This window comes from Pseudophryne corroboree, chromosome 10 (assembly GCF_028390025.1).
Source record: "Pseudophryne corroboree isolate aPseCor3 chromosome 10, aPseCor3.hap2, whole genome shotgun sequence".
NCBI lineage: Eukaryota > Metazoa > Chordata > Amphibia > Anura > Myobatrachidae > Pseudophryne > Pseudophryne corroboree.
The window spans coordinates 140,422,354-140,449,202 of NC_086453.1; the positions used below are offsets into that span (position 1 = coordinate 140,422,354).

The 26,849-nt window shown below is 48.2% G+C and overlaps 1 protein-coding gene across 2 annotated transcripts in view; it reads left to right on the plus strand.

The window, feature by feature from the left end:
* The window catches only part of PPP6R1 (protein phosphatase 6 regulatory subunit 1), a 329,328-nt gene that overhangs the window by 174,666 nt on the left and 127,813 nt on the right, over positions 1-26,849 (plus strand). The window contains exons 14-18 of one of the 2 annotated variants that reach the window (XM_063942823.1): positions 481-570; positions 1,022-1,119; positions 22,075-22,098; positions 23,156-23,213; positions 23,314-23,459. In XM_063942823.1, the coding sequence (XP_063798893.1) occupies positions 481-570; positions 1,022-1,119; positions 22,075-22,098; positions 23,156-23,213; positions 23,314-23,459 (416 nt within the window). The remainder of the gene's footprint in view (positions 1-480; positions 571-1,021; positions 1,120-22,074; positions 22,099-23,155; positions 23,214-23,313; positions 23,460-26,849) is intronic. The other variant, XM_063942824.1, reaches the window with a different exon arrangement.

Consider the following 26,849-nt stretch of genomic DNA (forward strand, 5'->3'; position numbering starts at 1 on the left):
CCATACTCGCACACACTAACCCAAGTGTAAGTGCGCAGCGTCCGCCAGATGGACTCAGAGAAAGAGATTTTACTGTAAGCAACAAATCCAGATTTTAATTTTTCTCAGAGTAGTCGGTCAGCAAACCCTCTTTGTTTTTTTTTAGCATTTGAATGGGATCTTTCCCATAACATTTTGTCAAGATTGGAGAACTGCCAGTTGGTGGTGCAGTTTCCCAAGTCATGTTGGAATTTCATATGTATTACTATACTTTTTTTGTTTGTTTGTTTTATAACTAAAACAATATTGCTTATTGTTCCTTTGTGAAAAGAAACGGCATAAATGCCTCCAAGATGCATTGTTCTGATGCTATTTATTGACCACTGCAGTAGGCTTTTTCTGATCTGTTTTTGTAACTCTGGTGTTTATCATTTAGTAGGCCATTAGCCTGAATTATACTGTAAATGCAGTACTTGTGTGATTCTTATGTCCATTCTGCAGGTAAACACACGAAACATGCACTCACCAAGTGATGACGAAGATAATGACCTGAAGGAATTTAACTTTCCCCAAGAGGCTGTGCTCCAGCAGGTAACCTAGCATTTTCTTTTGGTTAAAGTTGACAAACTGAGACTTGTGTATGTACTGCAATCATTTCCTACACTTTTTGCTCTTAATTTAAGCATCAGAATATTTGAAGAGCTGGGTGGATGAAGGTGTTCTGTTATGTTTAGAAGGAACTGAGATATTTAGAGTTAAAAATAAATTCTTACGGACTTAAGAATTGGACAGTTTTATCCACAAAATATCAGTAAATGGACTATGATCCCTTGGTCATAACAGCTTTATCCATTAAAAAAAATGTTACATAGCACCTTCATCCTCTCGCCTCCTATTTATTCCATCATAAATGACACAAACTGCATCTGAGGGTAAAATCATTGTCCATGATCCATAAAAGAAATTCAGTAATACAGATACACCTCCCACCCCAGTCTTTTTATGTTTTACAGTTCATGTATGACTTTTCGGTTTTGTTCAGGCTTTTGTGGACTACCAGATGCAGCAGATGACATCGGCTTTTATAGATCATTTTGGTTTCAACGATGAAGAGTTTGGAGAGCAGGAAGAGAGTGTAAAGTTAGTATTTTATTTCTTGTACCTGCATAGCATCTGTGTTTTAAAATAAACAGCTTTTTTTTCATAGTGTACAATACTGTATATCAGTCCCATAGTACTATTGCAGCAGTCGCAAGAAACCTCCCTGCACGCCAGTTGGCGTGGAACTCTGCTTGCGTCGAGTGTCAATTTTGCATCTTTATCACTCAAATATGCGCTTTATACGCAATGAGATGCGACAAAACTGCTTCACAAGACTGCTGTGATTCATTTGATTTACAACACTTGTATTTCTATGGGCAACAGTCTAAATCTGTATACTAAGTTCTACGGTACAGTTGTTGCAACTTGTTTTTTTCACAGCATATTCCATTGTGCTTCAGTTGGACACATACACCTACACTGTTCACCTGATTTGGATGTAAATACCCTCAAATTAAGGCGGAAAGTCTGCAGTTAAAGCACATCTTGTTTGATTCATTTCAAATCCATTGTGGTGGTGTATAGAGCCCAAAATATGAGAATTGTGTCGATGTCCCAATATTTATGGACCTGACTGTATATACAAGTGTTGCATAGCAAATGAATCAAGAAAAATTGCTGAAGCGGACTTAGGTTTGTGTGACAAACTGCTGTAGTGTTCCAGTGAGGGCCCAGGAGATCAGTATTATCTGCTAGCCACATCACAAAGACCAGTAATACCTCGATATAGGATGCAGTCACAATACCAACGCCGGAATCCCGCAGCTGAGATTTTACTGGCAGTCGGAATACAGACACCCGCCGGTAATTCCCACTCAGTTGGTGGGTCCACGCCACCAACTGAGTGGGATAGGATCTGTGGCAAGCAAAGCTTGCCAACGGGTCCGATGTGTGGTAAGCGCAGCGAGCCTGCGAGGGGACTCGCTGACGGTATTCTGGCAGACGGGATGCCGCAGTCGGGATACAGGCAGCCGGCATCCTGTCAGCCAATATTACATACCGAATCCCTGGGTATAAGATATTGTATCTTTCTTTTCTCTTACGTCCTAGAGGATGCTGGGGACTCCAAAAGGACCATGGGGTATAGATGGGATCCGCAGGAGCTTGGGCACACTAAAAAGACTTAATCTGGGTGTGAACTGGCTCCTCCCTCTATGCCCCTCCTCCAGACCTCAGTTAGACTTTGTGCCCAGGAGTGACTGGATGCACACTAGGGGAGCTCTACTGAGTTTCTCTAGAAAAGACTTTGTTAGGTTTTTTATTTTCAGGGAGACCTGCTGGCTACAGGCTCCCTGCAGCGTGGGAGTGAGGGGAGAGGAGCAGACCTACTTCTTCTTAGTTAAGGGCTCTGCTTCTCGGCTACTGGACACCATTAGCTCCAGAGGGTTCGATCACTTGGTGCGCCTAGCTGCTTGTTCCCGGAGCCACGCCGTCGCCCCCTCACAGAAGCCAGAAGACGGGTGAGTATAAGAAGATCAGAAGACTTCAGGACGGCAGAAGACTTCAGTAAAGGTACACCGCAGGGGGGGCGCCCTGGGCAGCATGTTACTGGAGTTTGTTGGGCGGCTTAAAGATTGTAGGTGCCTCGGCACAGTTTACAGACCCCCGCCGGCATCTTTTTTCAGATTTAAAATTGGCGGGCCGAAGCGCGCCGGGAAGGGGGCGGAGCTTTGTCCCGCAGCTCACGGGCGCCATTTTCCCTACAACACGCGGCTGAGGGATAGACGCTGCCGGGACCTCCACGCTTCTCTCCCAAGTAACGGGGGGCATTTTCAGAGGGGGGCCGCAGTGTGGTGCTTAATATTAACATAAGGCAGCGCTGGGTACATATATCGTTTCTTGCGATATATGGGCGCTGGGGTGTGGGCTGTACTCCCTCTGTGTCCTCTATCTGGGCTTTATTGTGGGCCTGTCACCTAGCTGGGACGTTCTGTGTGTTGTGGTGTGTCGGTACTACGTGTCGGCATGTCTGAGGCTGAAGGTTATTCACCGGAGGAGGTTATTGGGGGAGCGGATGCGGGGCTAGAGTTGGGACTGTCGACGCAGCCGACACCTGATTTGCTAGCATTGCTCAGTACGATAAATTCAAATGTATTTTCCTTATCAAAGAGGGTTAGATAAGTCTGAGTCACAGACGCAGGTGTGGAAAAAGTCCATGGAAGAGGCTTTGTCTCAGGTACAGACCCCTTCCGGGTCGCAAAAGAGGCCATTTACTCAAGTGGTAGATACTGATACCGACACGGACTCTGATTCCGAGGTCGATTTCACTGAGGCAGCTTTACATCCACTGTTAGTTAAGAGTATTCAGTACATGATTGTGGCTATTAAAGATGTTTTACACATTTCTGATGAACCTGCGGTACAGGAAACAAGGATTTGCTTGTTCAAGGGAAAAAAACCTGAGGTGAAGTTTCCCCCCTCTCATGAAATGAATACTCTTTGTGAAAAGGCTTGGGAGTCGCCGGATAAGAAATGGCAGATTCCCAAGAGGATTGGTATCCTTTCCCCTCTGATGACAGGGAAAAATGGGAGGCATCTCCAAATGTTGACAAAGCTCTATCTCGTTTGTCTAAGAAAGTGGCACTTCCGTCTCCTGACACGGCAGCTCTCAAAGATCCGGCGGATCGCAAACTGGAGACATCTCTGAAGTCCATTTTCGCTAATTCGGGTGCATTGCTCAGACCCGCTGTGGCGTCGGTATGGGTGAGTAGTGCTATTGCTAAATGGGCTGAGAATTTAGCTAATGATATGGATACCCTTGATAAAGATAATGTCCTTTTAACTCTCGGTTATATTAAGGACGCTGCAGATTACATAAAGGACGCGGCGAGGGACGTCTGTCTTTTGGGTTCAAGAAACAATGCCATGTCGATATCAGCCAGGAGGGCGCTGTGGATCCATCAATGGAACGCTGATGCCGACTCCAAGAGGGCTATGGAAGCGCTACCCTTCAAAGGTACTGTTTTGTTTGGGGACGGCTTGGCTGACCTGGTCTCGACCGCGACTGCGGGTAAGTCCTCTTTTCTTCCTTATGTTCCCACACAACAGAAAAAGGCACCACATCAGCAAATGCAGTCCTTTCGTCACAATAAATACAGGCGTGGAAAAGGTTCATCCTTCCTCGCTTCAAAGGGTAGAGGAAGGGGAAGAAAACCTCCTGCAGGCTCAGGCGCCCAGGACCAAAAGTCCTCCCCTGCTGCTACCAAGTCCACCGCATGACGCTGGGGCTTCCCTGGGGGAGTCCGGACTGGTGGGGGGCCGTCTACGAATATTCAGTCAGGTCTGGATTCAATCAGGCCTGGATCCTTGGGTACTAGAGATCGTGTCTCAGGGATACAAACTGGAGTTTCAGGAGATGCCCCCTCACCGATTCTTCGTTTCGGCATTACCAGTAGTTCTTCCGGACAGGGAGGTGGTGCTAGCAGCGATTCAAAAACTGTGTCTACAGAGGGTCATTAATCCCGTTCCCTCGTCCCAGCGGGGGGAGGGTTTCTACTCGAGCCTCTTTGTTGTGCCGAAACCGGACGGTTCGGTCAGACCAATTCTAAATCTAAAATCCCTCAATCCATACTTGAAAGTTTTCAAGTTCAAGATGGAATCCCTTCGAGCGGTGATTGCCAGCCTGGAAAGGGGGGATTTTATGGCGTCAGTCGACATCAAGGATGCCTACTTACATGTCCCGATATATCCTTCACATCAGGCCTTTCTCAGGTTTGCGATACAGGATTCTCATTACCAATTTCAGACGTTGCCGTTTGGGCTTTCCACGGCTCTGAGGATTTTCACCAAAGTCATGGCGGAAATTATGGTTCTCCTTCGCAAACAAGGGGTTACAATTATCCCGTACTTGGACGATCTCCTGATAAAGGCGAGGTCCAAGGAACGGTTGCTGAGAAGTGTAGAGTTGTCACTGTCGGTTCTGCGACAGCACGGTTGGGTGCTCGATTTGCCAAAATCCCAGTTGATTCCGACCACTCGGCTTCCTTTTCTGGGCAAGATTCTGGACACTGAATTACAGAAGGTATTTCTTCCAGAAGAAAAGGCTCTGGAACTGCAGACGATGGTCAGGGAACTTCTGAGGCCGACGAGTGTGTCAATCCATCAATGTACTCGGGTTCTGGGGAAGATGGTTGCGGCGTACGAAGCCATTCCATTCGGCAGGTTTCACGCCCGGGTGTTTCAGTGGGACTTGCTGAGCAAATGGTCCGGGTCTCACCTGCACATTCACCGGAAGATAAGTTTATCTCCCAGAGCCAGAATTTCTCTCCTGTGGTGGCTACAAGGTCATCACCTCCTAGGGGGACGCCGATTCGGTATCCTGGATTGGGTACTTCTAACAACAGATGCAAGTCTCCGGGGCTGGGGCGCAGTCACCCAAGGAAGAAACTTCCAGGGGAAATGGTCGCTTCAGGAAGCCTGTCTCCACATAAATGTTCTCGAGTTAAGAGCCATGTACAACGGCTTGCTGCAAGCAAGAAGCCTTCTTCAGGGTCGACCTGTCCTGGTGCAGTCAGACAACATCACAGCGGTGGCGCATATAAACTGTCAAGGCGGAACGAGGAGCAGAGCGGCAATGGCGGAGTCCATAAGAATCCTTCGCTGGGCAGAACAACACGTGTGCGCCCTGTTAGCAGTCTTCCTACCGGGAGTGGACATCTGGGAAGCAGATTTCCTCAGCAGACACGATCTCCATCCGGGAGAGTGGGCTCTTCACCAAGAGGTATTTGCAGAGGTGACAAGACGCTGGGGAATTCCGTTGATCGACATGATGGCGTCTCGTCTCAACAAGAAGCTCCCGAGGTATTGTTCCAGGTCAAGGTACCCCCAAGCCACTGCAGTGGACGCCCTGGTGTCTCCGTGGGTGTTCCAGTCGGTGTATGTGTTCTCTCCACTTCCTCTCATTCCAAAGGTACTGGGGATCATTCGACGAGCAAGGGTTCAGGCGATTCTCGTTGTTCCGGACTGGCCAAGAAGGGCCTGGTACCCGGATCTTCAGGACTTACTGGTGGAAGATCCGTGGCCGCTTCCTCTAAGAGAGGATCTGTTGTTGCAGGGGCCATGCATGTTTCCAGACTTACCGCGGCTGCGTTTGACGGCATGGAGGTTGAGCGCCAGATCTTAGCTCATAAGGGTATTCCCAGGGAGGTCATTCCAACTCTCATTAAGGCTAGGAAGGAGTTTACGGCGAAACATTATCACCGTATTTGGAGAAAGTATGTTACCTGGTGTGAATCTAAAATGGCTCCTGCGGAAGATTTTCACTTGGGTCGCTTTCTCCACTTTTTACAGGCGGGGGTAGATGCAGGCCTGAAATTGGGTTCCATCAAAGTGCAGATTTCGGCTTTGTCTATTTTCTTTCAAAAAGAGTTAGCTGCCCTCCCAGAGGTTTAGACTTTTGTGAAAGGAGTAATGCATATCAATCCTCCGTTTGTGCCTCCTGTAGCTCCATGGGACCTTGATGTGGTCTTACGGTTTCTCATGTCTTCCTGGTTTGAAACTTTGCGTAAGGTTGAGTTGAAGTTTCTCACTTGGAAGGTAGTTATGATTTTGGCGCTGGCGTCTGCCAGGCGGGTGTCAGAGTTGGCGGCTTTATCTCATAAGAGCCCGTACTTGATTTTTCATTCGGATAGGGCGGAAATTGAGGACTCGTCAACAATTTCTGCCGAAGGTGGTTTCTTCATTTCACATTAACCAACCTATTGTAGTTCCGGTGGCTACGGAAGCGGTGGCGATTCCAAAATCTCTGGATGTTGTAAGAGTGTTGAAGATCTACGTCACTAGGACAGCTGTTGCTAGGAAGACTTAGGCGTTGTTTGTCTTGTATGCTGCCAACAAGATTGGCCATCCTGCTTCAAAACAGACTATTGCACGCTGGATTTGTAGTACGATCCAGCAGTCTCATTCTTCGGTCGGACTACCGGTGCCGAAGTCTGTGAAAGCCCATTCTACCAGGAAAGTGGGCTCATCTTGGGCGGCTGCCCGAGGCGTTTCGGCGTTACAACTTTGACGAGCAGCTACTTGGTCGGGTTCTAACACGTTTGCTAAGTTCTATAAGTTTGATACCCTGGCCGATGAGGACCTGGCGTTTGCTCAGTCAGTGCTGCAGAGTCGTCTGCACTCTCCCGCCCGTTCTGGAGCTTTGGTATAATCCCCATGGTCCTTTTGGAGTCCCCAGCATCCTCTAGGACGTAAGAGAAGGACGTAAGGATTTTGGTACTTACCGGTAAATCCTTTTCTCCTAGTCCGTAGAGGATGCTGGGCGCCCGTCCCGGTGCGGACTATTACTTGCAGTGTTTTCTTGCTGGTTAAATTAGTTTATACACGGGTTGTGTATTGTTTTGTTTCAGCTTGTTGCTGGTGTTAATGCGTACTGTTATCTGGTTTAAAGTTACTCCGGTTGTACGGTATGTTTGTGGTGTGGGCCGGTCGGTTTGTAGCCCTTAGTCCCTTAGTTTAAACAAAAATCTTTTCCTTGAAATGTCCCTCTCTCCTGGGCACAGTTCCTATAACTGAGGTCTGGAGGAGGGGCATAGAGGGAGGAGCCAGTTCACACCCAGATTAAGTCTTTTTAGTGTGCCCAAGCTCCTGGGGACTCCGTAAGGAACATGGGGAATAGACGGGCTCCGCAGGAGACTGGGCACTCTAAAGAAAGATTCAGTACTATCTGGTGTGCACTGGCTCCTCCCTCTATGCCCCTCCTCCAGACCTCAGTTAGAATCTGTGCCCGGCCAGAGCTGGGTGCTCCTAGTGGGCTCTCCTGAGCTTGCTAGAAAAGAAAGTATATTGTCAGGTTTTTTATTTTCAGAGAGCTTCTGCTGGCAACAGACTCTCTGCTACGTGGGACTGAGGGGAGAGAAGCAAACCTACTCACTGCAGCTAAGTTGCGCTTCTTAGGCTACTGGACACCATTAGCTCCAGAGGGATCGAACACAGGTACCTAACCTTGATCGTCCGTTCCCGGAGCCGCGCCGCCGTCCCCCTCGCAGAGCCAGAAGTACAGAAGCAGCAGAAGCAAGAAGACATCGAAATCGGCGGCAGAAGACTCCTGTCTTCACTTAAGGTAGCGCACAGCACTGCAGCTGTGCGCCATTGCTCCCGCAGCACACCCACACACTCCGGTCACTGTAGGGTGCAGGGCGCAGGGGGGGGGGGCGCCCTGGGCAGCAATTAAGATACCTGATGGCAAAAGTATACATATATACAGTCAGGCACTGTATATATGTGCGAGCCCCCGCCATTTTTACACATGAGAAGTGGGACAGAAGCCCGCCGTTGAGGGGGCGGGGCCTTCTTCCTCAGCACACCAGCGCCATTTTCTCTTCACAGCTCCGCTGGAAGGACGCTCCCCAAGCTCTCCCCTGCAGTATACAGGTGCAATGGAGGGTAAAAAAGAGAGGGCGGGCTCATAAATTTAGGCGCAGAGATATATATAAAAACAGCAGCTACTGGGTAAACACTAAGGTACAGTGTAATCCCTGAGTTATATAGCGCTGGGGTGTGTGCTGGCTTACTCACTCTCTGTCTCCCCAAAAGCCTTTGTGGGGTCCTGTCCTCAGTCAGAGCGTTCCCTGAATGTGTGCGCTGTGTCGGTACGCCTGTGTCGACATGTTTGATGAGAAAGGATACGTGGAGGCAGAACAAGTGCAAATAGATGTGGTGTCGCCCCCGACGGGGCCGACACCTGATTGGATGGATATGTGGAAGGTGTTAAATGATAATGTAAGCTCCTTACATAACAGATTGGATAAAGCTGTAGCCTTGGGACAGTCGGGGTCTCAACCCATGCCTGCTCCCACAGCGCAGAGGCCGTCAGGGTCTCAAAAGCGCCCAATATCCCAGTTAGTTGACACAGACGTCGACACGGAATCTGATTCCAGTGTCGATGACGATGATGCAAAGTTGCAGCCTAAAATGACTAAAGCCATCCGCTACATGATTGTGGCAATGAAGGATGTGTTACACATTTCTGAGGAAAATCCTGTCCCTGACAAGAGGATTTATATGTATGGGGAGAAAAAGCAAGAAGTTGCTTTTCCCCCGTCACATGACTTGAATGAATTATGTGAAAAAGCGTGGGATTCCCCTGATAGGAAGGTAGTAATTTCCAAGAGATTGCTGATGGCGTATCCTTTCCCGCCAACGGACAGGTTACGCTGGGAATCCTCCCCCAGGGTAGACAAGGCGTTGACACGCTTATCTAAGAAGGTGGCCCTGCCGTCTCAGGATACGGCCGCCCTAAAGGATCCTGCGGATATAAAGCAGGAAGCTATCCTGAAGTCTGTTTACACACATTCTGGTACGCTGCTGAGGCCAGCAATTGCTTCGGCCTGGATGTGTAGTGCGGTAGCAGCATGGACGGATACTCTGTCTGAGGAGTTAGATACCCTGGACAGGGACTCTGTTCTAATGACCCTGGCACATATCATGGACACGGTCCTATATATGCGGGATGCCCAGAGGGACATTTGCCTGCTGGGCTCTAGAGTAAACGCAATGTCCATTTCTGCCAGAAGGGTCTTATGGACTCTGCAATGGACAGGGGATACCGACTCTAAAAAACACATGGAGGTTTTACCTTATAAGGGTGAGGAATTGTTTGGGGACGGTCTCTCAGACCTAGTTTCCACAGCTACGGCTGGGAAGTCAAATTTCTTGCCTTATGTGCCGCCACAGCCTAAGAATGCACCATATTACCAAATGCAGTCCTTTCGTTCGCAAAAGAGCAAGGAAGTCAGAGGTGCATCCTTTCTTGCCAGAGGCAGGGGTAGAGGGAAGAGGCTGCACCACGCAGCTAGTTCCCGGGAACAAAAGTCCTCCCCGGCTTCCACTAAATCCACCGCATGACGCTGGGGCTCCACAGGCGGAGCCAGGAGCCGTGGGGGCGCGTCTCCGACATTTCAGCCACCAGTGGGTTCGCTCACGGGTGGATCCTTGGGCTATACAAGTTGTGTCTCAGGGATACAAACTGGAATTCGAGGTGACGCCCCCTCACCGTTACCTAAAATCGGCCTTGCCAGTTTCCCCCATGGAAAGGGAGGTAGTGCTGGCAGCAATTCACAAGTTATACCTCCAGCAGGTGGTTGTAAAGGTTCCTCTCCTTCAACAGGGAAGGGGTTACTATTCCACTATGTTTGTAGTACCGAAACCGGACGGTTCGGTCAGACCCATCTTGAATTTAAAATCCCTGAACATTTATCTGAAGAAATTCAAGTTCAAAATGGAATCGCTCAGAGCGGTCATTGCAAGCCTGGAAGAGGGGGATTTTATGGTGTCTCTGGACATCAAGGATGCTTACTTGCATGTCCCCATTTATCCACCTCATCAGGAGTACCTCAGATTTGTGGTACAGGACTGTCATTACCAATTCCAGACGTTGCCGTTTGGGCTCTCCACGGCACCGAGAATATTTACCAAGGTAATGGCGGAAATGATGGTGCTCCTGAGAAAGCAAGGAGTCACAATTATCCCATACTTGGACGATCTCCTCATAAAGGCGAAGTCCAGAGAGCAGTTGCTGATCAGCGTAGCACACTCTCAGGAAGTGTTGCAACAGCATGGCTGGATTCTGAATATCCCAAAATCGCAGCTGATTCCTACGACGCGTCTGCCCTTTCTGGGCATGATTCTGGACACAGACCAGAAGAAGGTGTTTCTCCCGGCGGAGAAGGCTCAGGAGCTCGTGACTCTAGTCAGAGACCTCTTAAAACCGAAACAGGTGTCGGTGCATCACTGCACGCGAGTCCTGGGAAAGATGGCGGCATCATACGAAGCCATTCCCTTCGGCAGGTTCCATGCGAGGATCTTTCAGTGGGATCTGTTGGACAAGTGGTCCGGATCGCATCTTCAGATGCATCGGCTGATCACCCTGTCCCCCAAGGCCAGGGTGTCTCTTCTGTGGTGGCTGCAGTCAACATCACCGCAGTGGCTCATGTAAACCGCCAGGGTGGCACAAGAAGCAGAGTGGCGATGGCGGAAGCCACCAGGATTCTTCGTTGGGCGGAGAATCACGTGCAAGCACTGTCAGCAGTGTTCATTCCGGGAGTGGACAACTGGGAAGCAGACTTCCTCAGCAGGCACGACCTCCACCCGGGAGAGTGGGGACTTCATCAAGAAGTCTTCACGCAGATTGCAATTCGGTGGGAACTGCCACAGGTGGACATGATGGCGTCCCGCCTCAACGAAAAGCTAAAAAGGTATTGCGCCAGGTCAAGGGACCCTCAGGCGATAGCTATGGACGCACTGGTAACACCGTGGGTGTTCCAGTCGGTCTATGTGTTTCCTCCTCTTCCTCTCATACCCAAGGTACTGGGAATCGTAAGGAAAAGAAGAGTGAAAACAATACTCATTGTTCCGGACTGGCCAAGAAGGACTTGGTACCTGGATCTGCAATAAATGCTCACAGAGGAACCATGGCCTCTGCCTCTAAGACAGGACCTGTTGCAACAGGGGCCCTGTCTGTTCCAAGACTTACCGCGGCTGCGTTTGACGGCATGGCGGTTGAACGCCGAATCCTAGCAGAAAAGGGCATTCCGGATGAAGTTATTCCTACGCTGATAAAGGCTAGGAAGGACGTGACAGCAAAGCATTATCACCGTATATGGCGAAAATATGTTGCTTGGTGTGAGGCCAGGAAGGCCCCTACAGAGGAATTCCAGCTGGGTCGATTCCTGCACTTCCTACAGTCAGGTGTGACTATGGGCCTAAAATTAGGGTCCATAAAGGTCCAGATTTCGGCCCTATCCATCTTCTTTCATAAAGAACTGGCTTCACTGCCTGAGGTTCAGATGTTTGTTAAGGGAGTGCTGCATATTCAGCCCCCTTTTGTGCCACCAGTGGCACCTTAACGTGGTGTTGGATTTCCTGAAATCCCACTGGTTTGAGACACTTAAGACCGTGGAACTAAAGTATCTCACGTGGAAAGTGGTCATGCTGTTGGCTTTAGCTTCAGCTAGGCGTGTGTCAGAATTGGCGGCTTTGTCATGTAAAAGCCCCTATCTGGTTTTCCATATGGACAGGGCAGAATTGCGGACTCGTCCGCAGTTTCTGCCAAAGGTGGTGTCCTCTTTTCATTTGAACCAACCTATTGTGGTGCCTGCGGCTACTCGTGACTTGGAGGACTCCAAGTTGCTGGACGTAGTCCGGGCTTTGAAGATTTATGTAACCAGAACGGCTGGAGTCTGGAAGACTGACTCGCTGTTTATCCTGTATGCATCCAACAAGCTGGGTGCTCCTGCTTCAAAGCAAACTATTGCTCGCTGGATCTGTAACACGATTCAGCAGGCTCATTCAGCGGCGGGATTGCCGCAGCCGAAATCAGTGAAAGCCCATTCCACAAGGAAAGTGGGCTCTTCTTGGGCGGCTGCCCGAGGGGTCTCGGCATTACAGCTTTGCCGAGCGGCTACTTGGTCGGGTTCAAACACTTTTGCAAAATTCTACAGGTTTGATACCCTGGCTGAGGAGGACCTTGTGTTTGCCCATTCGGTGCTGCAGAGTCATCCGCACTCTCCCGCCCGTTTGGGAGCTTTGGTATAATCCCCATGGTCCTTACGGAGTCCCCAGCATCCACTAGGACGTTAGAGAAAATAAGAATTTACTCACCGGTAATTCTATTTCTCGTAGTCCGTAGTGGATGCTGGGCGCCCGTCCCAAGTGCGGACTTTCTGCAATACGTGTATATAGTTATTGCTTAACAAAGGGTTATGGTTATGTAGCATCGGTTGAGTGATGCTCAGTTGTTGTTCATACTGTTAACTGGGTAAGTTTATCACAAGTTGTACAGTGTGATTGGTGTGGCTGGTATGAGTCTTACCCTGGATTCCAAAATCCTTTCCTTGTAATGTCAGCTCTTCCGGGCACAGTTTCCTTAACTGAGGTCTGGAGGAAGGGCATAGAGGGAGGAGCCAGTGCACACCAGATAGTACTGAATCTTTCTTTAGAGTGCCCAGTCTCCTGCGGAGCCCGTCTATTCCCCATGGTCCTTACGGAGTCCCCAGCATCCACTACGGACTACGAGAAATAGAATTACCGGTGAGTAAATTCTTATTTTCTCTAACGTCCTAGTGGATGCTGGGAACTCCGTAAGGACCATGGGGAATAGCGGGCTCCGCAGGAGACTGGGCACTCTAAAGAAAGATTCAGTACTATCTGGTGTGCACTGGCTCCTCCCTCTATGCCCCTACTCCAGACCTCAGTTAGAATCTGTGCCCGGACAGAGCTGGGTGCTTTTAGTGAGCTCTACTGAGCTTGCTAATAAGAAAGTATTTTAGTTAGGTTTTTTATTTTCAGAGAGCTTCTGCTGGCAACAGACTCTCTGCTACGTGGGACTGAGGGGAGAGAAGCAAACCTACTAACTGCGGCTAGGTTGCGCTTCTTAGGCTACTGGACACCATTAGCTCCAGAGGGATCGAACACAGGACCTGACCTTGTCGTCCGTTCCCGGAGCCGCGCCGCCGTCCCCCTCGCAGAGCCAGAAGACAGAAGCCGGCAGAAGCAGAGAAGACATTGAAATCGGCGGCAGAAGACTCCTGTCTTAACATGAGGTAGCGCACAGCACTGCAGCTGTGCGCCATTGCGCCCACACTAACCCACACACTCCAATCACTGTAGGGTGCAGGGCGCAGGGGGGGGCGCCCTGGGCAGCAATTGATACCTCCTGGCGAAAACTGCATATAGACAGTGGGACACTGTTATATGTATGAGCCCCCGCCATTTATTTTACAGAAAATCGCGGGACAGAAGCCCGCCGCTGAGGGGGCGGGGCCTTCGTCCTCGGCACTCACCAGCGCCATTTTCCTGCCACAGCGCCGCTGAGAGGAAGCTCCCCAGGCTCTCCCCTGCAGAATCACGGTAGAAGGGTGAAAAAGAGAGGGGGGGGGGGGGGGCACATAAATTTAGGCGCATTATTCATAATACAGCAGCTACTGGGTAAACACTAAAGTACTGTGTAATCCCTGGGTTATATAGCGCTGGGGTGTGTGCTGGCATACTCTCTCTCTGTCTCTCCAAAAGGCGTTGTGGGGGTCCTGTCCTCATTTAGAGCTTCCCCTGTGTGTGTGGTGTGTCGGTACGCGTGTGTCGACATGTTTGACGAAGAGGGCTATGTGGAGGCAGAGCAAGTGCAGTTGACTGACGTGTCGCCGCCGACACCTGATTGGATGGATATGTGGAAGGTGTTAAATGATAATGTAAACTCCTTACATAAAAGGTTGGATAATGCTGATACCTCGGGCCAGTCAGGGTCTCAACCTGTGCCTGATCCTACAGCGCAGAGGCCCTCAGGGTCTCAAAAGCGTCCACTATCCAAAATGGTTGACACAGATGTCGACACGGATTCTGACTCCAGTGTCGACGACGATGATGCAAAATTGCAACCGAAAATGACAAAAGCTATACGCTACATGATTATAGCGATGAAGGATGTTTTACACATATCTGAGGTAAACCCTGTCTCTGACAAGAGGGTTTATATGTATGGGGAGAAAAAGCAAGAGGTGACTTTTTCCCCTTCACATGAGTTAAATGAGTTATGTGAAAGAGCGTGGGATTCCCCAGATAAGAAAGTCCTGATTTCCAAACGGTTACTTATGGCGTACCCTTTCCCGCCAGAGGACAGGGTGCACTGGGAATCCTCCCCTAGGGTAGATAAAGCTCTCACGCTTATCTAAGAAGGTGGCCCTGCTGTCGCAGGATACGGCCACCCTAAAGGATCCTGCAGATAGAAAGCAGGAAAGTATTCTGAAATCTGTTTATACACATTCAGGGACTCTACTGAGGCCGGCAATTGCGCCAGCGTGGATGTGTAGTGCTGTAGCAGCGTGGACAGATAATCTGTCGGAGGAAATGGATACCTTGGACAGGGATACCATTATGCTGACCCTGGGGCATATAAAAGACACTGTCCTATATATGAGGGATGCCCAGAGGGACATTTGCCTACTGGGCTCTAGAATTAATACAATGTCAATTTCTGCCAGGAGGGTCCTGTGGACTCGGCAGTGGACAGGTGATGCAGACTCCAAAAAAACACGTGGAGGTGTTACCTTACAAGGGTGAGGAATTGTTTGGGGACGGTCTCTCGGACCTGGTTTCCACAGCTACTGCTGGGAAGTCAAACTTTTTGCCATATATTCCCTCACAACCTAAGAAAGCACCGTATTACCAAATGCAGTCCTTTCACGCACAGAGATGCAAGAAGGTCAGAGGTGCTTCCTTTCTTGCTAGAGGCAGGGGTAGAGGAAAAAAGCTGCACCTTACAGCTAGTTCCCAGGAACAGAAGTCCTCCCCGGCTTCCACTAAATCCACCGCATGATGCTGGGGCTCCACGGGTGGAGCCAGGAGCGGTGGGGGCGCGTCTCCGACATTTCAGCCACCAGTGGGTTCGCTCACAGGTGGATCCCTGGGCTATACAGATTGTGTCTCAGGGATACAAGCTGGAATTCGAGGTGATGCCCCCTCAACGTTACCTAAAATCGGCCCTACCAGCTTCCCCCATAGAAAGGGAAGTAGTGGTAGCGGCAATTCACAAGCTATTTCTCCAGCAGGTGGTGGTAAAGGTTCCCCTTCAACAGGGAAAGGGATACTATTCCACAATGTTTGTGGTACCGAAACCGGACGGTTCGGTCAGACCTATATTAAATTTAAAGTCCCTGAACATTTATCTGAAAAGATTCAAGTTTAAAATGGAATCGCTCAGAGCGGTCATTGCAAGCCTGGAAGAGGGGGATTTTATGGTGTCTCTGGACATCAAGGATGCTTACTTGCATGTCCCCATTTATCCGCCTCATCAGGAGTACCTCAGATTTGTGGTACAGGACTGTCATTACCAATTCCAGACGTTGCCGTTTTGGCTCTCCAAGGCACCGAGAATATTTACCAAGGTAATGGCAGAAATGATGGTGATCCTGAGAAAGCAAGGAGTCACAGTTATCCCATACTTGGACGATCTCCTCATAAAGGCGAGGTCAAGGGAGCAGTTGCAGATCAGCGTAGCGCACTCTCAGGAAGTGTTGCAACAGCATGGCTGGATTCTGAATATCCCAAAGTCGCAGCCGATTCCTACGACGCGTCTGCCCTTTCTGGGCATGATTCTGGACACAGACCAGAAGAAAGGTGTTTATCCCGACGGAGAAGGCTCAAGAGCTTGTGACTTCGGAAGAAGGGAGTTCTAATTATCCCGTACTTGGACGATCTCCTTATAAAGGCGAGGTCCAGGGAGCAGTTGTAAGTCAGAGTAGCACTATCTCAGGAAGTGCTACAACAGCACAGCTGGATTCTGAATATCCCAAAGTCGCAGCTGGTTCCTACGACGCGTCTGCTGTTCCTGGGTATGATTCTGGACACAGAACAGAAGAAGGTGTTTCTCCCGGAGGAGAAGGACAAGGAGTTGTCATCTCTGGTCAGAGACCTCTTAAAACCGAAACAGGTGTCGGTGCATCACTGCACGCGAGTCCTGGGAAAGATGGTGGCATCGTACGAAGCCATTCCCTTCGGTAGGTTCCATGCGAGGACCTTTTCAATGGGATCTGTTGGACAAATGGTCCGGATCGCATCTTCAGATGCATCGGCTGATCGCCCTGTCCCCCAGGCCCAGGGTGTCTCTTCTGTGGTGGCTACAGAGTGCTCACCTTCTCGAGGGCCGCAGGTTCGGCATACAGGACTGGGTCCTGGTGACCACGGATGCGAGCCTCCGAGGGTGGGGTCAGTCACTCAGGGAAGAAACTTCCAAGGGTTGTGGTCAAGTCAGGAGGCTTGTCTGCACATAAATATCCTGGAACTAAGAGCCATATTCAACGCCCTGAGTCAAGCGGAGCCCCTGCTTCGCAACCAACCGGTGCTGATTCAGTCAGACAACATCACCGCGGTGGCTCATGTAAACCGCCAGGGCTTCACAAGAAGCAGAGTCGCGATGGCGGAAGCCACCAGGATTCTTCGGTGGGCGGAGAATCACGTGCAAGCACTGTCAGCAGTGTTCATTCCGGGGGTGGACAACTGGGAAGCAGACTTCCTCAGCAGGCACGACCTTCACCCGGGAGAGTGGGGACTTCATCACGAAGTCTTCATTCAGATTACAAATCGATGGGAACTGCCACAGGTAGACATGATGGCGTCCCATCTCAACAAAAAGCTACAATGGTATTGCGCCAGGTCAAGAGACCCTCAGGCGATAGCTGTGGACGCCCTGGTAACACCGTGGGTGTTCCAGTCGGTCTATGTGTTTTCTCCTCTTCCTCTCATACCCAAGGTACTGAGAATCGTAAGAAGAAGAGGAGTGAGAACAATACTGATTGTCCCGGATTGGCCAAGAAGACCTTGGTACCCGGAACTGCAAGAAATGCTCACAGAGGACCCATGGCCTCTGCCTCTCAGACAGGACTTGTTGCAACAGGGGCCCTGCCTGGCGGCTGCGTTTGACGGCATGGCGGTTGAACGCCGGATCCTAGCGGAAAAAGGCATTCCGGAGGAAGTTATTCCTACGCTGATAAAGGCTAGGAAGGACGTGACAGCAAAGCATTATCACCGCATATGGCGAAAATATGTTGCTTGGTGTGAGGCCAGGAAGGCCCCTACAGAGGAATTCCAACTGGGCAGATTTCTGCACTTTCTACAGTCTGGAGTGACTATGGGTTTGAAGTTGGGATCCATAAAGGTCCAGATTTCTGCCCTATCCATTTTCTTTCAAAAGGAACTGGCGTCTCTTCCTGAAGTTCAGACGTTGTTAAGGGAGTGCTGCATATTCAGCCCCCTTTTGTGCCACCAGTGGCACCTTGGGATCTCAACGTGGTGTTGGGTTTCCTAAAATCCCACTGGTTTGAACCACTTAAGACCGTGGAGCTAAAGTATCTCACGTGGAAGGTGGTCATGCTATTGGCCTTAGCTTCGGCTAGGCGTGTGTCAGAATTGGCGGCTTTGTCATGTAAAAGCCCCTATCTGGTTTTTCATATGGACAGGGCAGAATTGCGGACTCGTCCCCAATTTCTGCCAAAGATGGTGTCAGCTTTTCATTTGAACCAACCTATTGTGGTGCCTGCGGCTACTCGTGACTTGGAGGATTCCAGGTTACTAGATGTAGTCAGGGCTTTGAAGATTTATGTAGCCAGAACGGCTGGAGTCAGGAAAACTGACTCGCTGTTTATCCTATATGCCCCCAACAAGTTGGGGGATCCTGCTTCAAAGCAAACCGTTGCCCGCTGGATCTGTAACACGATTCAGCAGGCTCATTCTGCGGCTGGATTGCTGCATCCAAAATCAGTGAAAGCCCATTCCACAAGGAAGGTGGGCTCTTCTTGGGCGGCTGCCCGAGGGGTCTCGGCTTTACAGCTTTGCCGAGCTGCTACTTGGTCGGGTTCAAACACATTTGCAAAATTCTACAAGTTTGATACCCTGGCTGAGGAGGACCTTGAGTTTGCTCATTCGGTGCTGCAGAGTCATCCGCACTCTCCCGCCCGTTTGGGAGCTTTGGTATAATCCCCATGGTCCTTACGGAGTTCCCAGCATCCACTAGGACGTTAGAGAAAATAAGATTTTACTCACCGGTAAATCTATTTCTCATAGTCCGTAGTGGATGCTGGGCGCCCGTCCCTAGTGCGGACTTTCTGCAATACGTGTACATAGTTATTGCTTAATAATGGGTTATGTTATGTTGGCATCCATTGTTGATGCCCTGTTGTTGTTCATACTGTTGACTGGATAAGTGTATCACAAGTTATACGGTGTTATTGGTGTGGCTGGTATGAGTCTTACCCGGGATTCCAAAATCCTTTCCTTATGATGTCTGCTCTTCCGGGCACAGTTTCCTTAACTGAGGTCTGGAGGAGGGGCATAGAGGGAGGAGCCAGTGCACACCAGATAGTACTAAATCTTTCTTTAGAGTGCCCAGTCTCCTGCGGAGCCCGCTATTCCCCATGGTCCTTACGGAGTTCCCAGCATCCACTAAGGACTATGAGAAATAGATTTACCGGTGAGTAAAATCTTATTATTTATTGGGTGTGATATCAGTGTGACCAGTATCGCCCCTTTCAGACATCCTCCAAAATCCCGAGTTTATGCACATGAACGCACTTCAACCTGGGTTTTTGGTATGTTTGAAAGGCCACAACGCGGGAACACGTTCCCGTGTCGCCGAGCCTGTAATTGACCAGGGTTTTTTCCGGGACTTGGGTCCTGGGTAGACAACCCGGCTTAGGTTTGAATGGTGCGACCTGGGAATTCACTCCCGGGTCGCACTTAGATGCCTCTGATTGGCGTTGGACCGCCTGAAAGGTGCAGGGGTGAATGGAGTGGGCCTGCACAGCCAAGCAACAGAGAGGCAGCCTGTTGTGGTGAGGTCTTGTGGCTCGTTTGTGTATGTGACATGTATGTGTGTGTTTAAGTGTGACGTGTATGTGTAAGACATGTATTCGTGTGTGTGTGTGTGTGTGTGTGTGTATATATATATATACACACACACACATGAGAGTAGCAGACCAGGTTTATGTCTGAAAGGGGTCAATCGGGAATTTCCCAGGTCTCAGGTTATGTATGAAAGAGGGTCTCCTGCAAAAATCCAGGTTTGACTGAGCAGGGAAATTCCTGGGTCGTATGTCTGAAAGTGGTATAACTGTATATAGTTGTCGTGTATCAGGTGTTTGATATTGCTGAGACTTTTCTTGTTATTGTCGAACCCAGGCAATCACCCATGTATCCAACTCATTGTTAAAATATACTACTCTTTTAGTCTTCTAAAGAAGGTTATTTGCCTTAAAAGAAAAGCCCATCTTTGCAGATATGGAGCGCTTTCCCCTCTTCAGTCCATTTCAGTCAAATGTTTAATGATTGCTGGATGCAGTCTCTGGCAGGAGCCTTTATTTAGCGTTCAGGACAATACTACTAAAAGGTACAGATTTGCACATAGACAAACCATGTTTGGTTGTGTCTTTTATTCTCTCTATCATTCATCTTAGGGACACTTCTTACTATGGGGTTAGTGAGACATTGAGGCGTCAGCACTAAATGAACTAACTTTTTAGTGGTATAGAATTATATAATTCTCCTTTCCTCCAGTCCCTTCCTCTGTTTTCATGCGGCTCAGTACCCTTTCCATACCAGAAAGCCAAAGGGTGTCTGGCTCCCGGACAGAATCTGGTGTTTGGAGTCCAGAATATGGAGCAGTGAGTAGGCAATTCAACGGAACTGGAGACGCGGGGCATGTAGGAGTGGGTGGCGGTAGAGGAATTCATGACAGCCATGCCGGTAACTGGATAGCATTTGTCTATTTGGATTGCATTTGTCTATAGCTTCTGTTATGAGAGACTCATTCTCCAGAAGGGTCTGGGGCCATTGCACCCGGTAATGTTCCATCTTGTGCCAGACCTGTGGGAATGGAGGACTTTGGGTTTAGAGAGAACATCTTTTTCACTTCTTCCCGCCTTGCCATTTACCGAGACAAAGCGCGAAGCACTGTGTGTTACACCTGGCCAGCTCCACTAGGCATGCGCAAGATCTACGGTGCTCCCAGAGTCGACAGCCGCCGCAGCCAGGGACAGAGCTGCCCTTGCTATGGTGTGAGGGTAAAGACTCCAGCAGCTGTCGAAATCAGTAGGGGTGAATATGTCCCAGGCCCTGGGCCAATCTAGCAGCAGCGATAGCGATGCGCGGGGCTGCGCATCGCTATCGCTGTGGGGGGTACACACGGAGCGATAATGCTGAAATTCTAAGCAATCTAGTCAGATTGCTTAGAATATTGCTCGGGGAGTACCCCCCTTAACTGTCAACCTCCTGTAAACCCATTGCTGTTTTTCATACATTAACAATCTGTGTTTATGTTGGTAAGCCAGAAAATAACCTTTTACCTTCACTTGGTGGTGATAGTGATCTCTTCAATCACTGTTATTTTCTGCAAATGAAATGGATAATAAAAGAAAATACTAAATAGTCAAAAAGATAACCACTTCTGAGACTAATGGTGTGAGAACGGGATGCAGTCAAAATGCCGGTGGTTGGGATCTCGGCGTTCAGGAGACGGAAGCCAGCATCCCAACATCCGCCCCTAATTCCCACTCGGTTGGTGGGTCCACGCCACCATATAGTGGGAAGAAAATCTTGCTCGCCACCGGGCCCGCAAGGGGACTCGCGGCCGGTATTCTGGCAGTCGGGATGCTGCATTCGGGATACTGACTGCCGGCATCCTGTCAGTCAGTATATCAGTACAAATGTTACATTTTAATGTAGTTATGTTATAAGGCTGAGTACTGTGAGAAATAAGATTAAGGTTACAGGTTCTTATGTAAGGTTCCATTATACAGGTTGAGTATCCCATATCCAAATATTCCGAAATACGGAATATTCCGAAATACGGACTTTTTTGAGTGAGAGTGAGATAGTGAAAACTTTGTTTTTTGATGGCTCAATGTACACAAACTTTGTTTAATACTCAAAGTTATTAAAAATATTGTATTAAATGACCTTCAGGCTGTGTGCATAAGGTGTATATGAAACATAAATGAATTGTGTGAATGTACACACACTTTGTTTAATGCAAAAAGTTATTAAAAATATTGGCTAAAATTACCTTCAGGCTGTGTGTATAAGGTGTATATGTTACATAAATGCATTCTGTGCTTAGATTTAGGTCCCATCACCATGATATCTCATTATAGTATGCAATTATTCCAAAATACGGAAAAATCCCATATCCAAAATACCTCTGGTCCCAAGCATTTTGGATAAGGGATACTCAACCTGTACGCTGTGGAAGATTAGAAAACCTGCAGAGAAAGTATTACTACCCAAATGTTCTTCTGAAGTGTTAGATTTAGCCTGTCCAGTACATAGACAATAACACCTTTATGTCTTGTCTCTCTTATCCGTGCAGAAATCTATTTTGTATATGTATCCGCTGCTCATAGTTTTTGCAGTTGTTCTGTTTTCTGTAGTTGATTCATTTTGCCAGCTTTTCCTTCCACCTTAGTTTGATGTGTGTATGCTCTCTCTCCCTCCTCCTTTCTTCCTAAATTGCAGTGCTCACTTTCGACAGCTGAAGAGGTAAAACATGCTTACTGAGGGTTGGGCATGAAATACTGATGTATGTGCACCCTTCAGCCTCCATCTTAGAGATTCATGATCATTCCAAAGAGTAGCAGTATTTACGGCATATATTATTTTGGTACCCATATGCTTGAAGACTGGCTTCAGGAAGTTCATTTCATTTGTGCTTTTATGTTGTAATGTAAAGCTACGCCGCCACCTAGGAAAATAATTTCCTAAGCTGCTTTCCTTACCTCCCCACAGCTACATGCAGTCATTTTCCCAGGGCACCGAAAGAGATCTGTAATGCAGAACGAGTAAATGAGTAAAGCTTGACAGGTTTAAATGGTGCAGTGTGTAAAGAGGGCAGAGTTAAGCAGGAGGACCAATCACAAGCCACAGTCTTTTCAGCTGGCTCAGTAAGAAACAAGGCTCTGGCTGGGGAGAAGAGCTCTTTAGAAATATAGCTTCCTAAGTGGCTGTGCAGCTTTAATATCCATAAGCCTATAAAAGCTGCAATGGACCTTCCAACAACGCTGCCTTTGCAGTGTGGACTTTCTAGAATCATTCCAGGAAGAAGTTTAGGATTTCATTTTATTATGCTGTATGTGATAATCAGTTCCATATAAGTGTTTTCATCTGTTCGGCGTATGTTTCTATCCGGCGTGTATTTTAACCGTTGCTTCCAATTGTACATACTTGTGCTGCGTTTTAAACATGCATGCATGGTCCTCAATATGCAACTCTTAAACTTCTGTTGTTGGAAGTCCAGAACAGCTGCTGAAAGGCATCTGGTATCACATTTGCACAACGTGGATATATTTGCATGATGGTCGCTGTGGCAAGCCCCATTCACTGAGTTGTCTCATTACCCGGAGGGTATAGGTGAACACAGGTGGTGGTATCATTGACACTGCATGAAAGAAAATGCTTGACGTGTCCTTTTTCCAATGGCTGGTTGTGTATTCGTTAAAGTTTCCTTGGTAATTGAATTGTGCAGAGCTAATAACAAAGTATTCTTACTCCTGTAATTATTACCATTTTACAATGTGTGTTTTGTTTCATTACATCACAGTGCTCCTTTTGACAAAACAGCCAGCATCACGTTTTCTCTGAATGCAGATGAGGAAAGTGTAAGTTGTTTTTTCTCTCATTTCTAAGTAAGTAATAAGAATGAGATCTATGGTTATACTCCCATGTATTGTTTTTAAAGTGGTTTATTTTTATCTACAGCCAAATTCCAATCTGTTTGAGATTTGTTATAAGGAACGCATTCAGCAGTTTGATGATGATGAAGATGAATGTTCAGATGGTGAAGATATCTGGCAAGAGAAGGAGATCCGGTTTTCCTCTGGCACTGTGCAGAGTACTGGGACAAGGTAAGGTGAATAACATTGTGTTACATTTAGGATCGCAAAATGTTACCTTTTAAATGTTACTTCTTGGTCATGAACTAGAACTTGTTATCTTTATTATTAATAAAAGCAAAGGCTGGACAAGATGATGTAGAATTCTGGAGCCAGTAAGTCTGAATATCAGGTGCCAGAAAAGATGCGTATCACATAGCAAGAACTGCTGCAGTACGTTTTTAAAGCACTTTGACTAGGTCGCACTTTGGATTTGCAAGTCAATAATTTCTTCTTATACAAATTGTATCAATAAACTCATTTATTGTTACATTTTATATCAATTTGTCTCAGTTTCCTCCTTGATCAATTAATGTTCCACTTCCTAAGTTGGGTTGTGGTGCCAGTTAACTAATAAGTTGCAGATCAAGGAGGAGACTGAGACAAATTGATACAATTCATATAAGGAGAAATTATTGACGTTCGTTGGCGTTCTCACACACAACATATTGTATGTCACTACTTTCTTTCTTTTTCACCTCTCTATTTCTCAATACTTTGCAGCTTTTAAATAACTTTTTTAATTAAACTTTTTAATGAAAAAAGTAAATTTTTATATTTAGGTGCACCACATCAAGACACATCTTTTTCTTCCTGTCATATGCTCATTATCATTTGTCATGTTGTAGCACACCCCGTGTTAGAACATGTGAATTAATTGACATTGTAATACAATAGGGGTCCTTTATTTTCTCAATTTTTTGATATAAACAAGCATCCTGTGCTATTGGCATTTCCTGGATTTCAGTGTTATTTCTCTTACGTCCTAGAGGATGCTGGGGTCCACATTAGTACCATGGGGTATAGACTGGTCCACCAGGAGCCATTGGCATTTTAAGAGTTTGAGAGTGTGGACTGGCTCCTCCCTCTATGCCCCTCCTACCAGACTCAGTTTAGAAAATGTGCCCGGAGGAGCCGGTCACAGCTAGGGGAGCACTCCAGAGTTTCTCTAATAAAGTTTATTTTAGAGTTTATTATTTTACAGGGAGGCTGCTGGCAACAGCCTCCCTGCTTCGTGTGACTAAGGGGGGGGAGTAGTGTCCGCCCTGCGGGGTCTGAGCCGCTACCTCCGCTTACAGGGCGCTGAGCTCTTGAGGGGATAGATCGTTCCCCGCCACAGGGGATCGCTCACCCCAGCAGCATGCCGCCACCCCTTACAGAGCAAGAAGATCAGTGGCGAGTGAGTCACCGCCCCCCCCTTCCCCCAGCAAATGGGGGGCCGGTGTGAAGATGGCGCATCAGGGTAGGAGCGCAGTATTAACTGCGCTCCGGAGGCTCAGCGGTACATAGTGTGGCGCTGTGAGGGGTGCCCTGAGCCAGCGCCTACACCCTACACTGGTCACACAGCCTGTCAGGGTCCCGGGATCCCAGCCAGCATAAATCCTCAGGCCAGTATAATCCTAGGAAGAGCGGGAAGACAGCGCCATTTTGGGGGCGGAGCTTCTCCTCAGAGCGGACCCAGCAGCGTTCAGTGCCATTTTCCTGCCTGCACAGCGCTGTCCAGGAAAGAAGCAAGTCCCTCCACAGCAATCTCCAGCTATCTCTCACGGTACCAGGGGGTTGTAGAAGTGGGGGGGGAGAGGCTGCAATTAGACTGTGTAACCTATTAAGGTGCACAGTCAGCGCTAATGGGGGGTCTCCCATTATATTAAAAGCGCTGTGTGTGGGTTGGCTCCAATCTCTGTGTCCCTCTTGCCATTCTTGGCTGTGTGTGTGGAGTGTCTGTGGTCTCCATTAAGCAATGTCCAGGGACTGTGTCATATGCTGCAGAAGATATGTTCTCTCAGGATGATTCCACTCCATGTAATCAGGATTGCACTGATTTAGCACAGATTCCAGCAAGGGAGTCTGAGTGGTTATCCTCTATCAAATCTATGATTTCTCAGATTTCAAATAGGGTTGCACATAATGAATCTGCAACTCAGGCTTTACAGAACTCTATGGCAGTCTGGCCCAGTTCTGGTACATCAGGGCTCCCTGCTGTAGATTCACATAAACGTGCTCTTGCTCAGATCATGCAGGATGATACCGATACTGGTACTGCAGACGGTGACGGGGATGTGTTGCGGGGGGCAGCATCTCTTGCAAAAGGGGTACAGTTGATGATAGAGGCTATTAGGGATGTGTTGAATATTGCTGATACAACACCCAAGCAGGTTGAGGAGGCTTACTTCACTGAAAATAAGAAAGCTTCTCTAACCTTCCCTGCATCAAAGGAATTAAATGCTATTTTTGAAAAGGCTTGGGAAAACCCGGATAAAAAAATTCCAGATACAAAAACAATATGATCTCAAACCCGCGCTCCAATTCAGTGGTGCTGCAGCGCCTGCTGGAATGGTCACCTCCACTCCAAAGAGTCCGAAATAAAAGTTCACAATTTGCAGATGCGGTTCCTTCTGGAATAGCTACTAATATATAACCCTGGGGATCTTCCACCACTCCTGCGGTCTCAAGATAAAACGCACTTCGTCTCCAAACATTATCTCCCCAAGTCCATATACCTCAAACAAAAACAGAGGTGGGGATAATAGTGAAATACAGTTTAATAGAAAAATGGTACAATAAAACCACTCAATGAAACAAATTTAAATAGCGATCCACCACAATTCTAGGTCAAAATGTGCTTTCCATAATACGTGCGGTGTCATAAGATGCCCACCCAGTAGCGCTTATGAATCAGGTACCTCCCGGGATATCAGCACCCTTACGCCACTGGCCAGGCACTTTTCTCCTCGTATTCGGTCTGCTGCAGTCTTTGCCATGATACCACCAACGCGTTTCTGCTCCTCAGAGCCTTGTCAGGTTTCATGGTGGAAGCCATGAAGGACCTTGGCCTTCTCAATGCAAGGGCTTCTTCCATGGCTGTCTCTGCACGCAGGGGACTCTGGCTGCGCCAATGGTCTGCGGATGCAGAATCCAAGAAGAGTGTGGAGAACCTACCCTTCACAGGTCAGGCTCTGTTTGGTGAAGCGTTGGATAACTATGGGTAAGTCAACATTCCTTCCCTCAGCTACACCATCTGCTAGGAAATCTTATCCTATGTCTACTCTGCAGTCCTTTCGGACCGCGAAAGCCAAGAATTCCAAACCCCCTTTCACTTTCTTTAGAGGAGGTCGGGGCAAATCCAGAAAACCTGCACCAGAACAGAAACCCTGTTCTGCTTCCTCAAAATCCTCGGCATGACTGTGGATCTCCCAGCCTGGAGATCGGGCACGTGGGAGCAAGATTAGACATTTCAGTCATGTTTGGACGTCACCAGGACTGGACCCCTGGGTACAAGATATTGTTACCCAGGGGTACAGACTGGAGTTTCAAGAACTCCCACCTCGCAGATTTTTCAAATCAGGCTTACCAGCTTTGCTG